Source organism: Aspergillus clavatus, genomic scaffold (genome assembly GCF_000002715.2).
Source record: "Aspergillus clavatus NRRL 1 1099423829798 genomic scaffold, whole genome shotgun sequence".
NCBI lineage: Eukaryota > Fungi > Ascomycota > Eurotiomycetes > Eurotiales > Aspergillaceae > Aspergillus > Aspergillus clavatus.
The window spans coordinates 495,100-517,247 of NW_001517101.1; the positions used below are offsets into that span (position 1 = coordinate 495,100).

Sequence of the window (22,148 nt, forward strand, 5' to 3'; positions counted from 1 at the left end):
CGAATTGCCTTGTACGAGGATTGTGAATCCCGTCATGGCCACTCCGTCAGTCACGAGTCACGACTTCTGATTAGAATTTCCAAATCGCATTTCTGATTAGAATTTCCAAATCGCGTTTCTGATTAGAATTTCCACATTGCATTTCTGATTACTGAAAATGGCACTGAGCCATTTTGGTGCCTGATATCATTGCGACACCGTTGGTTAATAAGGACCACACATGACATGGGTCTCTGGATATCGCTGTATTCTTTCGAACGAAGCTTATTAACAAACGTGGGGAGTCTACAATCATCAGAAAATCAAAGCTCACTCAATCAATTTGTGCTCTCGAAGAGTGATTCAGAAGTTCGTTTGACTGTGAAGTGATCTTCTCCTTCTTCCACGGTGATATCTCGTTTCTCCAGTTTAACCACGTGCGCGTGTCGGGGCCCTTTGTCGAGATCCTTCAAGAACTTCTTGAGTGTTTCCTCGTCCCCTTGGGCTTCCCCTTCAACCTATTACTAATTTATCAGCCTTACTCGAGTCTGACTGTCAGAAAAGCACGACGTGATCCTAAGAAAGAACATGAAGCGAGGCACAGGCAGGGGGAATTAGGGGTCACTAGTCAGACTGACTCTTCCGCAAGTAGTGTTCTTCACCCAACCTTTCAGTCCATATTCTACTGCACGTTTTTGTGTGAAATCGCTAGAAATCACAAGACATGAGTATCAACAACGTATCCATGATTGATGTCATCTTCAACAGAGAGAGTCAATGCCCTACCGGAATCCGACGCCTGAGATCCTAGTTAGCAAATGCTCCCACATATATGGAATGGCTGTTCCGCATGCTTTAGTCAGAGAACCAGAGATGGAAAACTCACCCTGAACAGTGCTGTAGACTTTGAATGCAGTCTGGCATAACATCAGTCATGTGTTCATGAATTCAAATGACGTAGCGAAATTCATGAAGCACAGAGGGACATAGGGTGTAGTACTCGCCGCGAGGCCATGATGGCTTTCTATGTAGTGCTAATACTCAGAGCAAAGATATTTGTCCTGAGGTTAATGAAGTGTACCTTCCTGAGTCATCTCAACGATGTGAAGTCTAGCAAACGGACTATGATGCTACCTCTTGATCTTCGTTCTGGTGATCAAGTGGGGCCTGCCACAAGTGATGCCCTGTAATTCAGGCGCTCAGGCTGTGGGGCATCCTTCCAATTTGAGGATGTTTAGCCAAAAGAGGCTAGCCCATTGTAATCCCTGATCTCAACCAATCAGAACAATGTCTGCTTGATATGGTCACATTTCGACGTCCCAAAGGGGGAAAAACAACTGAAATGAGGCAATCACAAATGCCCAAGGCGTGGAAATTCGAGAGCCACAGAGTACAGTAAGTATCTCAATTGCGATGGATAGTTTCTACGGAATATAGAGTAATGCAAAGTCCAAGTCCCGAGGAAAGATATGTAGCCAACAGCATGTTTGAATCAAGGCTGTGATCCTTCATTCAATTGTGGCTGATGTCCGCCCCTGAACCCATCTTCCTCCCATCGTTCCTCTCCGCAATTTATCTTCCCTCTTCTCCGCAGCCCGCACCTTTCTCAAAGGTCTCGGCACGCAATGCTTGAGTTAAAATGACTTCAATCTTTCCTTGGTTTCGGAGACTCTATTCTCTCGATACCCTAGACACTCGTTTCACTGCCTCTGCGACGACTCCGCTCAAGGCGACTGCTGATACGCGACCCCCGGCGGCGAAAGATGCCCGCGCAAACGCCATTGCCAATGGCGCTTCGCCTTCCAACTGGCGGACGCCTGAGTTCTACATCTATTATTTCATCTTCCTGACTGCGGTCCCTTTGATGTTTAAGACTGTTATCGATGCTTCGAAAGGTGAGTTGGGTGGCTCCGAATCCTTCCAGCGTGCTGGGAAACACGAGAGCCATACTCATGCGAACTGTGATAGAGAGCCATCCTACATACTCTACGTATGAGCATTTGTTATCTCCAGGCTGGATACCTGGCAGGAAAGTAGTAAGTCTCTATGTTATGGCCTCGTAGTCTCTTGGTCTCTGGACCCTCACAACTGATCTCTCATATAGGACAACTCCGATGCTCAATATTCAAATGTTCGGGACAACCTACCCTACCTCTTCATACTCCTAGTCGCACATCCATTATTGCGTCGCGTTTACGATCATTTTGTACCGCAATCTGAATCGCGCTCTGGACTCAAGAATGGAAATTCGGTGGCCGCTGCTGGGGATGCCAGGCTGGAGCAACGAGTACAATTCGACTACTACTTTGCTTTTGTCTTCTTGATTGCCCTCCACGGCATCTCAACTGCGAAGGTCCTTGCTATACTGTTTATCAACTACAAGATCGCCAAATCTCTCCCTAGGCGGTATGTACCAGCCGCCACTTGGATCTTCAACATATGCACTCTCTTCGCCAATGAGCTTTGTGCTGGGTATCCATTAGAGCGCATAGCCACTCTCTTTGCGGCTGGAGGTAAAGACTCTACTTTCGTTCAGTGGGCGCGCTATCTTGATAGTTTCGGTGGCTTGGTGCCTCGGTGGGAGATCCTGTTCAACTTCACGGTTCTGCGATCGATCAGTTTCAATATGGACTATTATTGGAGCCTCGATTACCCGGCCGCCAGCCCAATTGAAGTATGCTTTCCCATTTCATGCCTATCTGCGAGTTCTATCTGACAGTCATAAGAAGAAACAGCTCGATCCAGCATCGCTATCGGAGCGGGACCGCGTCAGTATCCCGCCAGAGCCGAGTGCATTCAGTGCTCGCAATTACGTCGCCTACATTCTCTACTCACCCTTGTACCTGGCCGGTCCTATCCTGACCTTCAACGATTACATTGCGCAACAGAGATATATGCCGCCATCGCTGACACGAACACGCACCATTCTTTATGGAATCCGCTTCTTCCTGACGTTGCTCAGCTTGGAACTGATTCTGCACTATATATATGCTGTGGCTATTTCCAATGCATCACCCAAGTGGTCAATGTATTCGGCTGGGCAACTCAGCATGCTGGCTTTTTTCAACCTCCATATCATTTGGCTCAAACTTCTCATTCCGTGGCGTTTCTTCCGCCTCTGGGCGTTGTTGGACGGCATCGATCCACCGGAAAACATGGTCCGCTGTGTATCCAACAACTACTCTACCTTTGCATTCTGGCGAGGCTGGCACCGCTCTTTCAACCGCTGGATTGTCCGCTATCTCTACGTGCCGCTGGGAGGCGGAGCTCGCCCCAGAGGTAGCGGTGGCAGCAGATCATCTTCCGGTCTTTTCAGCAAAGCTCGCCACATCTTCAACTTCCTTGTTGTATTCACCTTCGTTGCCCTGTGGCATGACATCAACCTTCGTCTCCTCATGTGGGGCTGGCTCATCACCCTCTTCGTCCTGCCCGAAGTCATCGCGACTCAGCTCTTCCCCGCCCATAAGTGGCGGTCGCGCCCAAACACCTACCGTGTCCTCTGTGGTATCGGTGCGGTAGGCAATATCCTCATGATGATGATTGCCAATCTCGTTGGCTTTGCGCTAGGCTTGGACGGGCTCAAGGGTTTATTATCCGAGATTCTCGGGTCTTACTCGGGCATTGGCTTCCTTTTTGCCGCTTGTGGAGCACTCTTTGTGGGAGTTCAGGTTATGTTTGAGATTCGAGAAGAGGAGCTACGCGCTGGCATTAAGATGAAGTGCTAGATTATGGATATTGGTTCTATGTATACAGACATTTTGCAACACAATAACAAAGCTGAATGTTATGTTGACGTGATGTCTTGAAGAAGCTCATGATGGTCGTTCGTAGTGGTCGGTCATGGCTTGGTAGCAAGCACCTCTGGCTCGTTTGGCCAGCTGAGCGGTGGAATTGTTCCCGTGACTGGTCGATTATGTCCTTTGAGTGAATGTATCCTCGCAGGTTGTTTCTGCCGACCTTCCATATCAGGAGTGAATGGCCATGTTCCCGGGGATGGCGGGAGGGAGACATAATCATCAGCATTACATGCTGATGGAAGTACCTAGAGTTCCCGACTCCTCTCACCAACCACAATTCCCCGTCCATCTGCAGAAGATGATTCGGATGGACGAACAAACGCCATGTAAGCGTAGGGTTGGTTCCAGGGGTCATACAAGGTCGACGCCACATGGTATGATGACGAAAACTGCGGAATCCATAGTAACATGTGGTGCGAACAGCCCTTGCAGCATCCTTCCTAGTTGTAACCGGCTTCACCGGCAAGTATCAAACCCTTCAGAAGAAAGCACCGCACCGCGAGTCTTCGTGCACCTTGTAACAAGCCAGCCCGCAAGTCCGGACATGACAGTTTTTACACCGGATCTTGCCCCAGTATCCGCACATACAGCAGAAATGCCGCGGCGACTTAACCGTCATAGGTGGGCCCGCACGAGCCGCATTGTATGTGAGCGGGGGCTCGGATAGGAGGGCTTGCATGATACGCTCTGAGGGCGCGGAAGGAATAAAGGAGCGGAGGAGAGGATCGTTATCGTACTCCGACTTGATCAATTGGTTCTGGTTCTGTGTCTCGTTCGACTCGTTCGTCTCATCTGTCGTTGTAGCAGATGACACGACACTATGGCCATCTGCCGGGGTCGATGAGGTCCTCGACGGGGTGGCGATTGAACGCTGCTTTCTTTGTCTTGAGAGTTCTGGTTTCGGTGTAGCTGCGGGTGTCAGGCTTCGTCGCGATGGTTTTATGATCTTAGCGATTGAAGGACGGTGAGTAGTTGTTTGGGCGGCCTGCGCCAGCGCGGCCTCTTCGTCGTCCAGGTGGTTTCGGAAGGTTTTCTGCGATTGTAGAATGCGGCGTACGTTTGAGGTCGTCTTTCCTCGTGTCCCTAGTTGGAGAAATATCTATTAGCCACCTCTGATGTATAGAATAACGAGGCCCTTAAGAGAACTCCAAATACCTCTTCCAGCCGTGTCTTTTTGTTTAACCGGAATCGCAATCTGAACCTCCCGATGGTTCTCCCGGTCAAGTTCCGCTAGGTGACGTATGATCGCATTGGTCTGTCGCGAAGACAAGTCCGTACGACCTCCATCGCGAATCCCTCGCTTCCTGCCGATAGTAGGCGCGAGGGCTGCCTTTGCTGGGTCAAACCCACGATCAGGCACATAAGTCCACCCGGGTGTGACGTGGGTAGATGCGCCGGGTAGGAGCTCGATACGATACATGATCAAGTTGATATTAGGATTTGCAACGACAAGATAAATGACATTGCGTTGAAAGAGTGCCTCGACGGGATGAATTACTACTGATGCCTTATGAAGCTATTCTCCAAAGAGATGTCGCGCCACGATATGTGTTTGCATTGTTTGCGCTACAAATATCACGTGCTGGATCACGTGCTAATGCGCCTTGGATGTCCATTAGACTTGGTAACTTGGTATGCCCGCAACAAGAATTTATGTTGAGTAATGAATACTGATCAAATATCAGTGAGTTCAAATAAACCATATAGCTATCAATTTGGTCAAATCCTCCCAAACAAATTCCAACGATACGAACGAAGTGCAAGAAGGTCAGAACAAGGCATATTTTCTTCCTAGCATTAGACCAGAAAGACAAGAGTGAGGCCGGTGTTTCTGCGTTTATTTCTTTTTCTGTAATTGGTCGATCTTCGTTTCCAGTTCGGTCACGTATGTCTGCAGTCTTTGAGTGGCTGCTTGGAGAGCCTGCAAAGATAGATCAGCACGTTTCTAATTGAGAGTAGACTGCGTGCAAAGCAAAGCACTGGATCAGCATGTGCATCCCGATATCCGGGTCCAATATGGATTGACGAATGGATGTAGATACTGTGAAATAGTTTGATAGCAACGTGGGGATGGGGAGACGACGGGCGAAGAGACCCTCGCCGCCATCAGAAACAGAAGGACACATACAAAGATATCCTCAGTCAGCAGCTGGTTTGTGACTCTGTACTCGCCCAGAATGTAATAGTAGACCGAGGCACCGGCGGCAACAGTTCCTAACAGGAACCCAAACACGCTAGAAAGAACATGTCAACAAAAACTTCGACGAGGATCAAGAGATCACTCATAGTGCAAGCAGAGTCTTACCCGCCACGGAATGCACCCACGGGCTTTCTCAGAGGCAGAGTTGTCCCTGCATTTCTCAGAATCTGGGATGTAGAGAAGCTGCGGGTGGCCATGAGGTTTGGCCTGGGTGCCGCAAGGCCCAGCACAGGCACTGCTGTTTTACGCGCAATCATGTTTTGGTCATAAGTCTGGAAACCTGAAAAGAATATTAGCAAGAGACATTCTACTGAGAGTAGTAGCAAAAAGAGAGGAATAAGTCCTTTATCTCACAATATGATCGGGAGTGAACTTGGGCGCCAGCTTGTCACAAGCAGGTGACGTTGGCGTTGCTTGTTTTGACACCGCGAAGTTCGGTTGGAGCCGGCAGATCTCATCTGCCCTGTCCGTGGTAGAAGATCTAGAGAGACTATACAACGCAACTCCCTCCAAACAATAATTTATCAGGCACGAAACAGTAAAGATTGAAGATAAGATAAATCTTGGAGTTTTGTCATCTGAAAACAAATATTTCTCTGATATTACTAACACAAGCACCCAGAGATAGCACTAGGAATAGATCTTCAGTTAAATGCTTGTATTTCGCCAAATCTGGCCCTTCAGTCATAACAGAGTGGATATCCAGGATGTTGACATTATACATGAGAATAGCATTCAAGAGCTAAATACGAAATCTAATTGGACATGGTGCTCTCATTGAACAAGTCCGCCAATAAGTCGTCCTGGCAACTCTGCAAATCTGGAACACCCATACTATAAGTGCTTTCAAATGCATGAATGCTAAGTCGATCAAAAAACGGCCGTAGAACCCGCTCGACAATCTCGTCCTTCGCTGTTTCACGGATCCAGTCCGACGTCAGCTCAGGTTGCTTTCTCCCGTCGCCAGACTCAGTAGCTTCCCGTGGTGAACCCGGCGGCGCAGACCCTCGCACTCCCAAACTCTGGGAAACTTCATCTGCAAGACCCATCGATTGTGAATTCTCTGGTGGATAGATAGCATCAATGGTGTCAGTGACGAAGAGCCACTCAAGGAGCTGGAAGTCATCGGGCGCCAGAACAAGAAGCGTATCTAAAAGCTTACAGGCCTGCAGCAGCGAGTATGAGTTGTATACTTCTTGCTGTGTCGCTGAGGGTACTACTGAAATTGCTTCCTGGAGCTCAGCGTTGATCAATGGCCAAAAAGGAGCAAGTGTAGTCGTCGTAGTTTTGAGTGCAAGTGCCCGAAGAACCATAAATATCTCAGCTCTTGTGGTGGATGAGGGAGAAGACGAGCTGGTTGCTCCCAAAAGATCCTCCAACTTTTGGAGCAACCCTGGAAGTTCCCCAATGAAATAATCATCATTCGAAGACAAAATCAGCAGAGCTATTCTTCGCAAATTCAACTGGGCCTTGCGGTCGGCCTCCAGTCGAGCAGCAGACGCCCCAACACCAAACATGAGCCCCGCGGTGCTTGGTGGTGGGAGGCGCGCCATCAATTCTGCTAATCGATCTTTATCAGCAAGCACCCATTGTCTGAGGAGTTTAATCCAGCCAGTTTGAACAAGATCGATCTGTGAGCCAAAAAAACGAGGATCATTGAACGCATCGGCTATATCCTTTTTCCAGATTTTCGCAGCAGCGGGAACCTTCGCAATATTTTGCAGTAGAGACATCACACTGCTGTTAAGATTGTTGGGGAAGAGTCGCGAGCGCACAAGTGGTCCAATCACATGAGTTGAGATTCCCGACACGGCCGAGACTATACGATCGGAGTCGCCCAATGTAGCGGTGAAAGCTGGCATCGACACTGCAAGAATACTGAGCATGTCATCAGGACCAGCATGCGGTACCGGAGAGTTGTCATAATCTAGGGATGGTCTTCCCAGCAGACTGGAATCCTGAGATAGTCCCATAGGCTTGCTCGTGAAGATTGCAGTGAGCAATCGGACCAGGACATCCTATACATCGTTATTGTTAGTTGATATCCATGTTGCAGCAACTGATAGAAGAACCTACCCCTAATTCCTTTCTCATCCGACGATCCTCGCCAAAGGTCGTGTTCTCCATCTTCGCTCCCAGAATAGCAGCGAACTCAACCAGTCGGGGTAAGATTTGTCGGTGAGGAAATGGGTTGCTCAGAACATCTCGCAGAAATGTCGTGCAGTCCAACCAGATCTCATCAAGCACGTCATCATCAAGCGACCGAGCATATGTAACAAGAAATCCCGCCAGCTCGGACTCAGTAAGGCTCGACGTTAAGGCGGATTTCCGGCTTGGATCCAGTGCTGCAGGGTTGGTTCGGGTGTAGATTGCATTGAAAATGGCAGGGATTGTGATCTTCGGCCGTGATCCATCTAGTGTGTGAAGCAAACTGAAGATGAGGGGAGACGTTTCGGTATCGGATCGTGACCACATCTCGACCATTGTTTCGAGACATTCGAGAGCTTCGGCAGTGAAGAGATGTTCAAGAATGCGACGCGATCTGTTTCGCATTCGTAAAGACGTGTATTGGAAGGATGCGAGAGATTCGGCATCTTGTGGCGAACCATCTCGTTCGACAGCTCCCCATGACCATATCGAGAAGCAGAGTCGGACAGCGTCCTGGAAGCACAATAGAACTGTGAGCCTGTTATTGGCTGCAGCTGAGCGTCCTTGATTGGCGTCTGATGTAAAAACCCCCGACACCATGTTGCCGAAAAATCCATGGGGTTGATCGGGACTTTTAACAGCTGGTGTATTTGCCTCTTCCACGAGAAGACGCTCGTGGGCAGCAGCTATACAAGTTTCCAAGCCTGTAAGTAGTGTAATGGTGGTATGCTCGGAGCGATCCTCGGGCCAGTCTTTGGTTTGTTTGAATGAGAGCTGAAGGTTCGTATATGACAACTGGATCTCCTTACAAAAGCATTCCACCAACATGAGCAAAATCTGGAAGATTGAGGTCGAGTATAATGGGAGCACTTCACAGAGCAACTGAGTCCACTTGTCTATAATCTCTCTTGAATCTCGAGAGCTGATGCCCTTGAGGAGACACTCTAAGAGCTGCGGGGGAGGCTGAGGCAGAGAAGGAGGAGCTGGCCCTTTATCTGCCTTATCACTTGTGAATGAAAGGATCGATGGACTTGTTAAGCGTTCTCGGGATGGTGCTCGCTGATGCTTCGGTCTAGGAGGGGGCGGTGGCAGGTAAGCTTGAGCAAATCGAACTTTTAACGCCGCAAGCAAGGTATCAATCATGGCCATTTGTAATGGAACGCTGTCCCCTTCGTCCAGAACAGAAGATAGTCGATTAACAAGGAATGAGTCAATACCAGACTCGGCAATTTCCTCGGCCCCTGGCCCCAGTAGGAGTTGCCGCATGACAACCAAAGAGGTTTGTTGTAGTTGGACCTTATCGGAAGTAGCATGTGCCGAGTTCTTTATTGTTCCACTGGTGATTTTGAGACATGTTTGGAATATGACCCAGTGAAGGGTCTGGTTTTCCGCTTGTTCTAAGCCATGTATGAGCAACACAGTATTGAATACATTAGAACAACTTACCCTCAGATCCAGAGACATCATGTTGTTTATCCTGCTGATGTAATTTGTGCGTTAATAGAGCCACCCAGCCACTGTTTGATAGCGAACTGATAATATCGTGGAGAAGTCGTAGAAGGTAGTTGCACTCCTTATAATCGTCCGCAGATATAATTGCAGTATCATCGTCCGTTGTTGGCTGATTTTCTCGCAACAAAAGACCTTCCAGTCGCAAAGCCACAATGCGGAAAACCCTAGATGAATCATTAACTGAGGTTTGAAGTCTACATCAAGTTGGCATTTTGACTCACTTCTGGATGGATGGTAGATCCTGCAGCCATCGCTGGACAACCAGAGAGCCCTCACTTTGGCTTTGGGAAAGAAGATCTAGAACAATAAAAAGCGGGCGCTCCAGCATCGAAGAGTGATAGGAAGCGCCAGGTTCTCCTCCATCATGTACTTGTTTGGGAGGAAGTTCATAGGAACCATGGTGGCTATGATTCCAGAGAATAAAGTACTTCGCCACATTCGGTTCGGACGACAGATGTTGGGAATTTAGACACGTATCAACCATGAGAGACGCAATGGATGCTTCGACGATGTGGTCGGGCCAAGATACAGAATGTAGATTCCAGAGACAGCGGACCGCCTCTACATGAAACTTTGGGCTCGCGGGTGAAAGAAAATGCCAAAGATGGCGGACCAGCATCGGTATAAGGTCTGTGATATCCTCATAATTGATGTAGTACCCAGGAGTCTGAATAAAGTACAGACTAGTCACTGCGGAGACAATAGAAGAAATGGCAGAGAAAGAACCAGTAGACTGTTCAATCTTGTCCAAGTTTGTTCGACTGCAAATGGCCAGGTAGAAACGTCTATCCTGAAGCACATATGATTTAGGTAATCTTTTTAGCAAGGATATCAGAAGATTGACAGACTCCAGAATTGGTATGTAATCATTGCGACTTTCGAGCGCTGATACAGCAAGATTGTGGGCTTTGAGTAATATAAGATTTCCCAAGTGCCTGGGCATAAATGGAGGAGGTGGCGGATCCAGACTGCTTCGACTTTGATCATAGAACTCGTGAATCTTATTGATAAGTTCGCCATCATCGAGATCGGTGATACGATCATAATCCGTTGCGGTTTTGCTCGAATCGGATTTTCTTGTGAATGATCGCTCTGTGAGTAGCCCTGTCAAGGTGTTTATGACAGTTGTGAGCCCGCTAAATATCTCATGTCGTTGCCGAAGAGTGATGGAAAAGCTGTCAGAAGTTGAAAGCTCAGTCAATTTCACAAGTATCGTGAGAGTTAATAGAGGAACGTGAGTCAGAATCATATCCTCCTCCCGAACATTGAAATTGTCCAGAATGAATTGGGCAAGTTTCAAATCATCCAGGACCTGCGCACTATTACCCCCCACACGCCAATTGATCAGATTGAGCAATTCCGAAAAGATTACGCCGCTCTCGACGCCATCAAAGAAGGCGCTGGCGCTGCGGAAAACTTCATCGAACTGTTGTTTGGTGGCTACTGTCTCAAACGCCTGAATATTCCGCATCAGCGGCAGAAAAACCGCGGGAACAATATGACCTCCGACTTCCCATCTGTCCATTAAGGAAAGAGAGACTCGAAATGGCCTTGACCTTTCGGAGGGTATCGTAGTCTCATGCTCATTCATTTGGAGGAGGCCCTTGACAAGGGGCGTCAGCCCGAATTGACTGAAATATTCTGACTGAGATAATTGCTTGTCATCCACGGGGTGCAAATCAGACACTGGATCGCGCTCGAAAGAGATTCGATCGTTGGCAGCCTCCGGTCCAAGAAACCACGCCCACAATCTCCTGTTCAAGCTCATGTCCCGACGAGCGACGACTCCTACAGCGGCAATGATCAGTTTTCGAAGATCATCATCTGAGATTCGCGACTGTAGCATGGGGGAGCTAAGTGGGAGGTGAGTTACGAGTAAATCGAGGAAATTTCGCTGGACGAGAATTTGATCATCCGCCAGGCCAGACGCAAAACATCTGATGAGCAAACCAGGCTCGGGCAAAATAACGGAGTCGACTGCCACTCGCATTTCATGTGGCAGCTCACTGAAATTACTCCTATCACTCTTACTTGGTCTGCGATCGGCAATTCCCAATTTTGGCAGATAGCGGTTCAGGTAGGCAAGGACGCCTGAGCGTCTACTGGGGCTGGTGATTGACGCTAAGAACAGACATTGCCAGAAGTACTGCCCACTCAAATTGGCGTCAGCCCTAGGTCTCTGTGTATCCAGCTGAGTAGCGATATCACGAAATTTGTTCACAAGTCGTAGCGTGAAATCAAAATCATCGCTTGTCTCCTCCTCCAGCCCAGGTAGGAGGGCCAAGATAATGGCTTTCAGAGCCGGACGGATAGCCCATGGCTCTAGACAGCAAATATGAGTCTCCACTAGCGAAAGAAACAGAGGGCGAACGGTGAGAGAAGCGAAGGTCAGGGTAGGCGCTATGCCCGGCAGATACAAGGGCAGGTCGTGTGATAACCCTTCGGCCTAATCAAAAAACCGGACTTATAAGCACAGATACAAGAATGCTATACCGAATCACGCACCTTGATCAAGTTGAAGATATAAGTATATACTTCAAGAGCCTTCTGATGAACACCCGATGGCAGTGAGGGATTCAGACACTGAGAAAGACGCTTGGAAACGAGTGCCTTGTGCGGGACAACTGGCAAGTCTGGTGGATGAGATTGAAGCGCCTGGACAAGAATAAATCAGTGGATTGTACCTGGCCGTCTTGCAATGAGGTAAGCCTCACCTTCAAGAGGCGACTGAGAAACGAGATGTAGTCCGCCCATTCCTGCAAAGCTGTGTCAAATAACGATAGTGCTCTTTCGACACTAGAAGCATAACGACGGTAGTTTTTATCTTTCCTTAGGGACTCTATATACAGGAGAAGTAAATTAGTCTTTAGATCGTAAACAATCGCAGATGGCATGGGGCGCCAATCTAGCCAGAGTTCACATACCTTCCTTTCCTCGTAGACGAGAGCGTGTAAAGGAGCTGTCGGAGCTTGCGGGGGAGTTCGACCGCGGAAACGAGCTCGGATCAAGGCTCATGGTGCCAGTATCGAGTAGTTCTTGAATAAGGACGCTGTATATTGCACTTCATCATAATATGCGCATTAGAATCAACTTAATTTGATGATGTTGTGGCTGATTGAATACACCTGAAGACACGCCGCCTGACTGGAGCAGTCGGAGATGTTTTGAGTCTCCGCCCGCCTTGGAGCTCCGACCCAGAGACTCATCTTCCCATATCTAGTCCTCGGCCATTCTTATCCCCACTCGGCCGCGGGCGATCAAGAATATCCTTCTGATTCCACTCATAGAGGCTGAGATGCTTGCTTCATAAATAATGATGCCTAACGTCACTTGAGCTGGATTCTCATGATCGCCGCCTAGAAAACCAGAACTCCCCACTAAAGTGTACTCAATGCGCGCAGGTTGCGCAAAATGAATTCTAAAGCTTCAGAGCAACCGCAAGTCTCACCTGGCGACAACGAACATGCGCAAGACGGATCAACATCTTGCGCGAAAAATTGCGCGAGGTACACGAATGACGATGCCTCCGCGGCCCTAGAAGAAAGACTGCCTCCCCTTCCTCCGCGTCCGAGCACTTTGAGCTTCTTGGATGAGGGATATACATCTTCTCGCTCAATACGACAGACATCACAAGTGAACTTGCAGGCCAAGGCCACGACGGCTGTTTCGCTGACTGATATAGGCTTCCGGCAGTCAAGTGAAGGCGATGGGGAGGACCACTCAGCCCCGGATTTCCCTGAACCTCTGAGAGCCAAGGCAAGCCTCAATCAGCCCAAAACATCGAAAGGAAGTGACGCGGGAGACTCCACAAGTATTGGAAGCACAATACCAAATGTCGAGCTAGGTGAGGTCGAGAATGTCTTCAGTGACTTCCTCGCGGCCGAACCTAGCGCCCCCCAAGAAGATGGCAGCGGGCTTCTTCAGTTTCCGGAGTTTAGAGCGGACGATGCCGAAGATGAGTTTGCAACTGAGTTTGAACCTATTGGCGATCTGAATGAGCAAGGCGAAAATGAGGGTACGTGGTGACCATGGTATTCTTGTTCTCTGGCTCAGCAGCCGAGCTTACTATGCGTAACAGAACTCTTACTAGAAAGATGGAAATCGAAGCGCAAACATTACCTCATTCTATCCGCGGCTGGGAAGCCCATATGGACCAGGCATGGGGATGGTGGACTAATCTCAGGCTATGTAGGTGTCATACAGACCATCATATCCTTTTATGAGGATGCGAAGGATCATTTGAGCAGCTTTTGCGCTGGCGATACGAAATTTGTGGTGATCACTCGAGGCCCACTGCATCTGGTAGCCATCAGTCGGCTCCATGAAAGTGATACACAACTGAAATCCCAGCTCGAAGCTCTATATATGCAAATACTATCGACTCTGACTCTCCCATCGTTGACACACCTCTTCTCCGTCCGTCCATCTACCGATCTCAAGCGGCCGCTACAAGGGTCCGAGACACTCTTGTCAACCTTGGCGGACAGTTTTACGAAGGGATCGCCATCCAGTCTTCTCTCAGCATTGGAATGTTTAAAAATACGCAAGTCCCATCGACAGGCAATAAACAACGCACTCTTAAAGACCAGAGTCGGCAGCCTCCTCTATGGTTTGGTAGTTGCCGGTGGCAGACTGGTCAGTGTAGTAAGACCCAAAAAGCATTCTTTGCACCCAGGTGATTTGCAACTCTTGTTCAACATGATCTTCGAGGCGGAAGGCGTCAAAGCAGGCGGTGGCGAGAATTGGATCCCTGTCTGTCTTCCTGGATTCAACAGTAGCGGATATCTGTATATGTATGTCAGTTTTCTCGATCTCCGCGAGGATTCAGGCAGCACGGCCAATGAGACGGCTACAAAAGAAGAATCGGTTGCGATCATCCTTATCAGCACAAAAAAGGAAAGCTTTTTTGAACTACAAGGGATGCGAAACGCATTCGTTGAGGTACGGAGACTCTTCGCCATAGTAGGCTTGATCGAGGCTGACTTTGGCATTACGTTTCTAGCAAATGGACAAGAACGAAAGCATCAAGATTATCAAAGAAGCTATCAAGAGAGGCCGTCCAACTACTACTGACATAGTTCCTGGAACTGTCCTACATCATTTCTTGTACAAGTCCCGAGCCAACGTGCAATTCACCATGTCTGCCTATGGCCCCGAAAGTTCATCAACCTTCCGACTTCGAAGGTTTGTCTACCTTAAATTCTGATAGTCCAATCGGTTTTGATGATATCAGTCGTTGACTTACTCCTAGATTAATGTCAACATACAATGATCTACATTCTAGTGTTCATGCCAAGCATGCTCATGTGAAGGTACACCATTGTGTATCGCAGTCGACTAGCTCTTTTGCTTGGGTGACCCCGAGATTCGAACTATATTGCGTTGCTAGTCCCAATGCCAACCGCAATGCACTTGCACAGAGCGCGAGTAAAATTGTCCAGTGGGTCCAACAGGAAGAAGAGAGGCTCTTTATCATCGGAGGCGCTGTGAGTGGTCTGCCAGAGAATCTACTTATGGGCTTTTATTAATTCATGGACATAGGTCTTCTGAGGTGTCTGGAATACTTCTCATCAAGTACAAGGCCAGGATGGCTTCTTTGTGATCAAATATGATAGTCGAGGCATTGGGCTGTAAATAAATACACCACTCGACGGGTAGAGTGAAGCAACACTTGACTTCTGCGGGAGCAAACATGTGGCCCCTAGTTTGCAGTTGAATTGTCCAGTGCTCCCATGTAAACATGGTTAGTCTATCGTGTCATCCCGCAGCGCGAAGAGCTGCTGCATAAGCTCATCTGACTTGCTTCGGATGGCATTATGATACATGACATTTGTAACAAATTGCTTGGCGCCCTTGATCTTCGCAGCAGTCTTGGAGGCAAGGTCAAAATGCACGTACATGTCCTCCACATATGTCGCTGCGTAAACGGGAACTTCGTTCTTTGCAAGCTGTGCCCCGTCGTAGAGCTTGGGCCATTCAGCCGTCGAGGCAAGGATTTCTGCAGTTTCCTTGACCTGCTTCAGCTCGTCGTATGATTCGAACATGTCTTTAAAGATCTGATCCGGCATGCTCGTGATTAGAATGTGCAGCAGATAGGTTGTCATAGAAACAACTCACCATTTCCCCAGTGAAAAGTATCCTTGTCTGCTCGTCGTCAATATTGAATTGAGCATCGGCTGAACGCAGTCTATCAGCGGACCAGTTCGAAGATTGTCTAAAGATTGTTAGTGGTGAATATAGTGAGATCTTGGATTTTTTTTTCTCACCCCTGGCAATAAATTGCTTCGTGGAGAATAGCGTAGATGATGTTGCTATCGAAGCCGCCGTAGCTATCGAACGCGGTCACTGTTGGATGCGTAAGGAAGCCAAAGATATCTAGATCATTCGAAGCACGTAACACAAGGTCTGTGGACTTCTAGTCAGTGAAATAAAGACGTCTCAAGAGATGAGGAATAATCACCATGGACAGCATCGAGACCACCTGCAATTCGTCAGTTTTGAGGCCGTATCTATTCTGCAGACGAGGGAGAGGACTAACCATGCATCCCAAACATGATGCCCAACTGCTGCACTCGCTCTGGAGTCAGGACTCCAGATGACACGGTGACGTGGTTATCTTTCAGGTACTGAACCAGCCGCTTCACCCGATCCACATCTTCGGGAAACTTGTTATAATAAGCATCATTTCTTTCAATGACCTTCTCTTTTTGGAATGAGTTACTGAGCACAAAAGAATAGGTTCAAGCTGACACATACCATAAGTGCGCTGGTAAACTGGATCCGGCCCGTCAACAAGAGGAGGAAGTCCTCCACAGATGAAGGCCTCTGTCAGTCCTTCGGGGCTGGGTACAGAGGAGAGTATGTCAATAAGGAGTTCTACCTCAGTCATAAAACTCTCAGAAAAGAAAGACCTACAACAGTGACAGATAAGTCACAGCACAGAATCCACCGAAACTCTGGCCGATGATGCTCCACTTGCGCTGATCCTCAGGGTAGTCAGTGGTGAGACAACGACGAACAGCTTCACAGTCCCGGACAATGTTGTCCGCGCGGAATTGCTTCAGGTATTCGGCCTGCTTCACTGCGTTGCCTTGAAGGGCGAGTGTCCCTGCCGTTATGGTCGAGCTCATGCCAGTGCCACGCTGGTCTAGGAATAATACCTACACAATGATGAGACAATGGAAATAAAACAAAAATCGATAACAGTAGGGAGAGATGCACACACCTGGTAGCCCTTGTCAAGCGCGGTTCCAACCCAGCCATATTCCTGCGGAGGCCGACACCCCATCCCTGGCCCTCCTTGAAGGTAAACCAACCAGGGGAGCTGCTTCTCACCTTTTGCAGGCTCGACTGGAGTCTCCAAGCGACGTACACTCCGAGCAAAAAGCTTCAAATTGCCATCACTCGGCTTGTTGTAGTTCACAGGCACATCGAAGAGCAATTCTGCCACACGAAGCCTCCCTAGACAATTCTCCTTGTGAGTCTTCGCGAGGATACACAATTCCAAATGAACGTACCGGGTACATTGTGAAATTTCCTATCAATCAATTTTGCAGCCATCGTCATAATGCTTGTATCTAGGGTGCAGATATGTAATGACTAGGAATGACTGTGGAAATATAGTGGCAGGGACGTCGGTCTGTTGAAGAGGGGAAAGTTGCAGAGGTGCCTGAGTGCCTTGCAGCCATTGGGGCGAGCTTCCCGTCGTAATGGAGCCATAGACATCGGCATTGCTACTAGACTTCCCGTGAACCCTCAGCAGCCACTCCTGGTGAGTCTTCTCATATCTAATGAATAGAGTTAGTTCATTCATAAGATAGATGCTGATTGGTAATTTGTTTAACTAACTTATCTGTTAGTGCTGACAACGGCTATCTGTCTACTACTTCATCTGCGGCTGAGATGAATCATAACCACTTTACTTTACACACTCCTGATTCTTCAAGTTGCAACGCAAAATGGAGTTGGACGATATCAACAGCACTCTCGAAGAGCAGACAAATCTCCAAAAGGAATTGTGGAGTATCACCCAAACACCTTGGGAGTCCGGTGTCTTGCCAAGTGCGGACCATTTGGCACGCGCACGAGCATCCCTTCCAGTGAAGCTGGCCAACGATGGATTGGGTTTCGAATCTGTCAGGCAGCACATCCTGGATGATATTGTCCCCGCGCTGAATGGTAGCAGTATAAGCTCCAACTACTATGGCTTCGTCACTGGCGGGGTAACACCAGCGGCATTGTTTGCCGATAACATTGTCTCCGCCTATGATCAGAATGTTCAGGTACACCTACCGGACCATTCCGTTGCCACCGATGTTGAGTACAATGCATTGGGTCTACTGGTCGACCTCTTGCAACTTGATCGGAGCACCTGGTATAATGGCACTTTTACGACCGGAGCCACGGCAAGTAACATACTTGGCCTCGCCTGCGGAAGGGAGTTCATTTTGAGACATGCGGCGAAGAAGAGAGGGGTCACTCTGCAGAGCGTGGGGGAGCATGGACTGTTTGAAGTCATGCAGGCCTCTGGAATCTCAGGACTCCAGGTTCTCTCTACGTTGCCCCATTCGTCTCTCATCAAGGCAGCTGGCATACTAGGAATTGGCCGCGCCAATGTAAAGAACGTTTGCCGTGGAGACAATTCACTTATGTTTGACCTTCAAAAACTGGAAGCTGAACTGGCAAACCCAGACAAAGCAACCATCGTCGCTGTCTCATGTGGAGAGATCAACACCGGACAATTCGCGACGGCCGGTCTCGAGGAGATGCGTGAGATCCGAAGGCTCTGCGATAAATATGGTGCCTGGGTGCATGCCGACGGAGCCTTTGGAATCTTTGGCCGGATTCTGGACGATAGCACAGAGTTCGCGTCTATCAAGAAAGGCTGCGATGGTATCGAGTTGGCGGATTCCATCACGGGCGACGGGCATAAGCTACTCAATGTACCTTACGATTGCGGATTCTTTCTTTGCCGCCACTCTGATGAAGCACAGAATGTCTTTCAGAACGCAAATGCGGCCTACTTGACCTCCAGCCTGGCAGGTGGACCTTCTATACCTTCTCCGTTAAACATTGGAATCGAGAACTCGAGACGTTTCCGAGCCTTGCCCGTTTACGCCTCGCTCGTAGCTTATGGCAGAGCTGGGTATCAGACTGTGCTTCAGAGACAGATCAGACTGGCCAGGAAGGTCGCTGCGTGGGTATCCGACCATCCCGCCTATGAGGCATTACCGGAGATGGGAAGTACGGAGGAACTCCTGGATAAAACTTATATGAGCGTCCTGTTCAGTGCGAAGAAGGACAGTTTGAACCAGAGACTAGCGTCAACGATCAATGCCACTTCGAAGATATTTGTCTCCGGTACAGCATGGCAGGGAAGATCGGCTTGTCGAATTGCTGTCTCCAACTGGCGAGTCGATGTAGAAAGGGATTTTGCTATTGTGGCTGCAGTCTTGGACGGTGTGGCTGGGGAGTAGTGACTCCATCTAACTTCATGGAAATAGCTTATTTGTCGCAATTTTCTTCCTGTTCTTCTTTCTATACATTCAGGGATCTGCAGGGTCCACTCGGCTTTAGACAGACTGCATGTACATTGGATATCATTTATGTTCATGTGTATATATGGTATATAAAATCATCGGCGTCTTCCTGCACCGCTTAGATTCTCCGTCCGATCGGCGATACTGACAACCTCACCAATGCCAGCCGCCTCCTGTTCATCCTCTAAGGCCATGATCTCCTCTCTGCTGTCCCACCACTTCTCCTCTGCCATATCGAACGCATCCTTGCGCAGCTCCTTGATGTTCTTCTCTACCGCGACACCCTTCTCTTTCAGAGTCTCTAGCAACACCTTCTGCCACTCCTCTGACGTACGGCTGAAGAACTCACGCAGACTCTCGAAAGGACGCGGGAGAGGACGGCTATCTTGTACCGAAGGCTCTGCTTCCTGTTCCTCCATTTCAAGTTGTTCCATGCCCTGGGAGACCGAAGGGACGGTGATTTCAGTAGGAGCCGGAGAAGCACCCTCCACAGACATAGCATTTTCTTCTTCTTCATCTTCTTCCTCATCCTCATCTTCTTCGTCTTCGTCCAATTCATCATCACTGTCCGCTTCATTGAGTAGATGCCAGTTGTCAGGCTCGTTGTAAAATACCTCCTTCACGCCGTCGAGCTTCACCAAGTCAATGGAGTACATGTCATTGAATGTGAACTCTCGGTCTCCTTTCTCAAATGTTCCGCCAAAGATAAATAGGGTGTCGTCCTGCACGGCTAGCTGTGCGTTGAAGCGTTTATGGGGCATTTCAAAACGCACAATAGATGGCTTCTCGGGCTCTGTGGGTTCATCCTCAACATTAGGGATGCTTGACCGGAACTCGTCCTCACCCTCGTCTAGACGCAGGGTTCCTTTTGCTTCAAGAGCCTTTAGATTCTGTAGAAGCTCTTCTTCGTCCGCTTTGGCTCGGTTGCGTGATTTCATTTGATTAGCTTGCTGTTTCTTACCGGCTGCTCTTGGGCGGCGCAGTGATAATGGGAAGAAACGATTCCGGTCAGTGTTCCAGGCCAGTAGTGTGTCGAAAAACTCGCTGTCAATCCCTTCCTCGCTAAGTTCGACGTCATGAACTCCACCGAACATGATGCCTCGGCCTTTGTGATACGCCATCGTAGTGCCGGCGCGAGCCGGGTTGGGAGAGTTGGCAGGTTTCTTGCGACGTTCCCAGCGTACTGTAGGTGCTGCATTTGCAGGGGCTTCAGCCTCAGGTGGCGTGATACGGAGGAACCAGGTGTCTTGGTGGACCATGGGCTTCATGGTCATCCGTTGAGGACCACCCTTCTGTGGTTTGCCTCCCACGCCCGCGGTTGCCTTGACACGGGAGTAGCCACCATACAAAACCGCACCGGATTCATGGGGTAGTAGCGAGAACGAGGATCGAGAATCGGGCTTCTGTGCTGCTGGAGGCAATGTAGGATTGAACCAAGTAAACTTCGAGCAGTCATATATCCATAAATCTTGGAGATACTTTGTCTGCTGCGAAGTGTCCTGGAACCCGCCAAACAGAATGATATAGTTCTGGAAAGTCTCAGCACGCGCTCAAGAATGCCGGAAGATAATCAGAGACAAACCTTGAAATATGTCATTCTATGGCCGCTTCTGGCAGGAGGGCCTTTGCCTTTGGTTTCAAGTCGACTCCATTCTCTTGTAGCAGGATCAAGATGCCAAAAATCATTATAATGATAGAATGTACCTTGTTTTGGCGAAGAGAATTCGCCTGTTCATGATCGAAAGCGGTTAAGGTCAATCCTCATCAAAACTGTTTTGTTCAATGCTTACCTCCAAACAGATAGACACCTCCCGCATTCCCTCCACGACACCAAGCATGTCCGCTTCGAGGTAGAGGGCTGTTGGGACTAGTGACTTCTTTCCACTCATCTCGATCAATGTTATAGACAAACAAATTGTTGAAGAAAGTGGCTAATGTGCCATCAAAGTACTCTCCACCAAAGATCAGGAGCTCGTTGCGGTTCGAAGGAGATGCAAGAACTGTAGCGGAGGTTCGAGGAGAGGGCGGTCCTGAGACTACCTCTGTGACCTTGAGAAACTTCGCTTGCTCTTCTGCATACTGTGCTAGGATAGCATCCAGATCGGCATCTTCTGCATCGCTATCTGCATCACGACCTTTGGTCTTGTGCTTCTTATCTTTTTGTGCGGCCTTTTTGGATTGTTTCGCCGCAACCCGCTCCTTGTGCTCCGCAGACTTCTTATTTTTCTTGCCCATTGCGAACAGTTGACAGGGTGCTACCCTTGTCTTTAGTCTATTCCCTGAAAATTATTCTAATTCAAGGGTGCGGCTTCCCGTATGTAAGGGCGATGCAACTGCTTCCTCGACATGTCGAAATTACAGCGCGGGGTCAAAAATTTTGGGCAAAAAAAAAGCATCCCCGCATTCGGTACTATATCCCGTAAAACAAATACCACGACGAATAGATGTAGCAATTGGCAATCCCATTGATCGGTTTATAATGTACGATAATACGGCAGTCAGTGGTTAAGTCCTGCTACCTAGGTCTACTTACGGTTCTAAATAATGTACCAGTAGCGTATGGATTTTACTCGTATGTTTGAATGCAGTTCTGTAATACTTCCTCACATGGACATTGTATACTTCATGTGTGATACCTGAATCAATTCCAAGGTAACGTTTATTAGGTTTTTATCTCATAACCAATCCGTGCATATTCCTGAGAAGAAACAGAAATCTTCGTACAGAGAATTACAACAATAACAATATTGCGTGTCTTGAGGAGAACATGGACATCAGATGCTGTTGAGTTGTAGCTTGTCGAACTCATACATAGTAGATCAGAACGATGATTTTTAATGTACACCGCCCACGTGATAGCGTGTTGAGACGCGTCTGTTTCCATTCAATCATTCCTCTGATATCGAGACAGTTGAAGTGCTAGTCACGCGAATTAGTGACAAGAATTTTTAACGAAGATATCGTTGGAGAAGC

General features: G+C 48.5%; 9 protein-coding genes across 9 annotated transcripts, besides 2 other annotated features; 3 read left to right on the plus strand and 6 right to left on the minus strand.

Annotated features, from left to right (window-relative positions):
* Positions 1-64: 64 nt before the first annotated feature.
* Positions 65-150: a microsatellite.
* Positions 151-317: 167 nt separating this feature from the next.
* On the minus strand, positions 318-908 carry ACLA_089600 (acylphosphatase; the record flags this gene model as incomplete). The annotated part of the gene is made up of 3 exons (XM_001272693.1): positions 318-497; positions 618-687; positions 766-908. The coding sequence occupies 3 exons, from the start codon at positions 906-908 to the stop codon at positions 318-320; spliced, it is 393 nt and encodes a 130-aa protein (XP_001272694.1).
* Positions 909-1,618: 710 nt separating this feature from the next.
* Positions 1,619-3,704, plus strand: ACLA_089610 (putative glycerol:H+ symporter (Gup1); the record flags this gene model as incomplete). The annotated part of the gene is made up of 4 exons (XM_001272694.1): positions 1,619-1,874; positions 1,948-2,015; positions 2,084-2,653; positions 2,706-3,704. The coding sequence occupies 4 exons, from the start codon at positions 1,619-1,621 to the stop codon at positions 3,702-3,704; spliced, it is 1,893 nt and encodes a 630-aa protein (XP_001272695.1).
* Positions 3,705-4,254: 550 nt separating this feature from the next.
* On the minus strand, positions 4,255-5,196 carry ACLA_089620 (putative HIT finger domain protein; the record flags this gene model as incomplete). Its single annotated transcript, XM_001272695.1, has 2 exons — positions 4,255-4,859; positions 4,932-5,196. 2 exons carry the CDS (start codon positions 5,194-5,196, stop codon positions 4,255-4,257), a joined length of 870 nt encoding a protein of 289 aa, XP_001272696.1.
* A 417-nt stretch (positions 5,197-5,613) lies between these two features.
* Positions 5,614-6,233, minus strand: ACLA_089630 (uncharacterized protein; the record flags this gene model as incomplete). The annotated part of the gene is made up of 3 exons (XM_001272696.1): positions 5,614-5,697; positions 5,905-6,010; positions 6,082-6,233. The coding sequence occupies 3 exons, from the start codon at positions 6,231-6,233 to the stop codon at positions 5,614-5,616; spliced, it is 342 nt and encodes a 113-aa protein (XP_001272697.1).
* Positions 6,234-6,731: 498 nt separating this feature from the next.
* Positions 6,732-12,651, minus strand: ACLA_089640 (cellular morphogenesis regulator DopA; the record flags this gene model as incomplete). The annotated part of the gene is made up of 7 exons (XM_001272697.1): positions 6,732-7,994; positions 8,053-9,521; positions 9,571-9,800; positions 9,858-12,082; positions 12,142-12,291; positions 12,351-12,475; positions 12,561-12,651. 7 exons carry the CDS (start codon positions 12,649-12,651, stop codon positions 6,732-6,734), a joined length of 5,553 nt encoding a protein of 1,850 aa, XP_001272698.1.
* A 396-nt stretch (positions 12,652-13,047) lies between these two features.
* ACLA_089650 (guanine nucleotide exchange factor MON1) lies at positions 13,048-15,186 on the plus strand (the record flags this gene model as incomplete). Its single annotated transcript, XM_001272698.1, has 5 exons — positions 13,048-13,651; positions 13,715-14,577; positions 14,639-14,820; positions 14,888-15,122; positions 15,178-15,186. 5 exons carry the CDS (start codon positions 13,048-13,050, stop codon positions 15,184-15,186), a joined length of 1,893 nt encoding a protein of 630 aa, XP_001272699.1.
* Positions 15,187-15,380: 194 nt separating this feature from the next.
* Positions 15,381-17,202, minus strand: ACLA_089660 (proline iminopeptidase; the record flags this gene model as incomplete). Its single annotated transcript, XM_001272699.1, has 9 exons — positions 15,381-15,692; positions 15,754-15,850; positions 15,903-16,041; positions 16,097-16,117; positions 16,175-16,339; positions 16,393-16,478; positions 16,552-16,796; positions 16,862-17,097; positions 17,154-17,202. 9 exons carry the CDS (start codon positions 17,200-17,202, stop codon positions 15,381-15,383), a joined length of 1,350 nt encoding a protein of 449 aa, XP_001272700.1.
* Positions 17,203-17,594: 392 nt separating this feature from the next.
* Positions 17,595-19,112, plus strand: ACLA_089670 (pyridoxal phosphate-dependent decarboxylase family protein; the record flags this gene model as incomplete). Its single annotated transcript, XM_001272700.1, has 1 exon — positions 17,595-19,112. One exon carries the CDS (start codon positions 17,595-17,597, stop codon positions 19,110-19,112), a length of 1,518 nt encoding a protein of 505 aa, XP_001272701.1.
* A 158-nt stretch (positions 19,113-19,270) lies between these two features.
* Positions 19,271-21,410, minus strand: ACLA_089680 (putative Kelch repeats protein; the record flags this gene model as incomplete). Its single annotated transcript, XM_001272701.1, has 3 exons — positions 19,271-20,704; positions 20,758-20,903; positions 20,966-21,410. The coding sequence occupies 3 exons, from the start codon at positions 21,408-21,410 to the stop codon at positions 19,271-19,273; spliced, it is 2,025 nt and encodes a 674-aa protein (XP_001272702.1).
* Positions 19,679-19,723: a microsatellite.
* Positions 21,411-22,148: the final 738 nt, after the last annotated feature.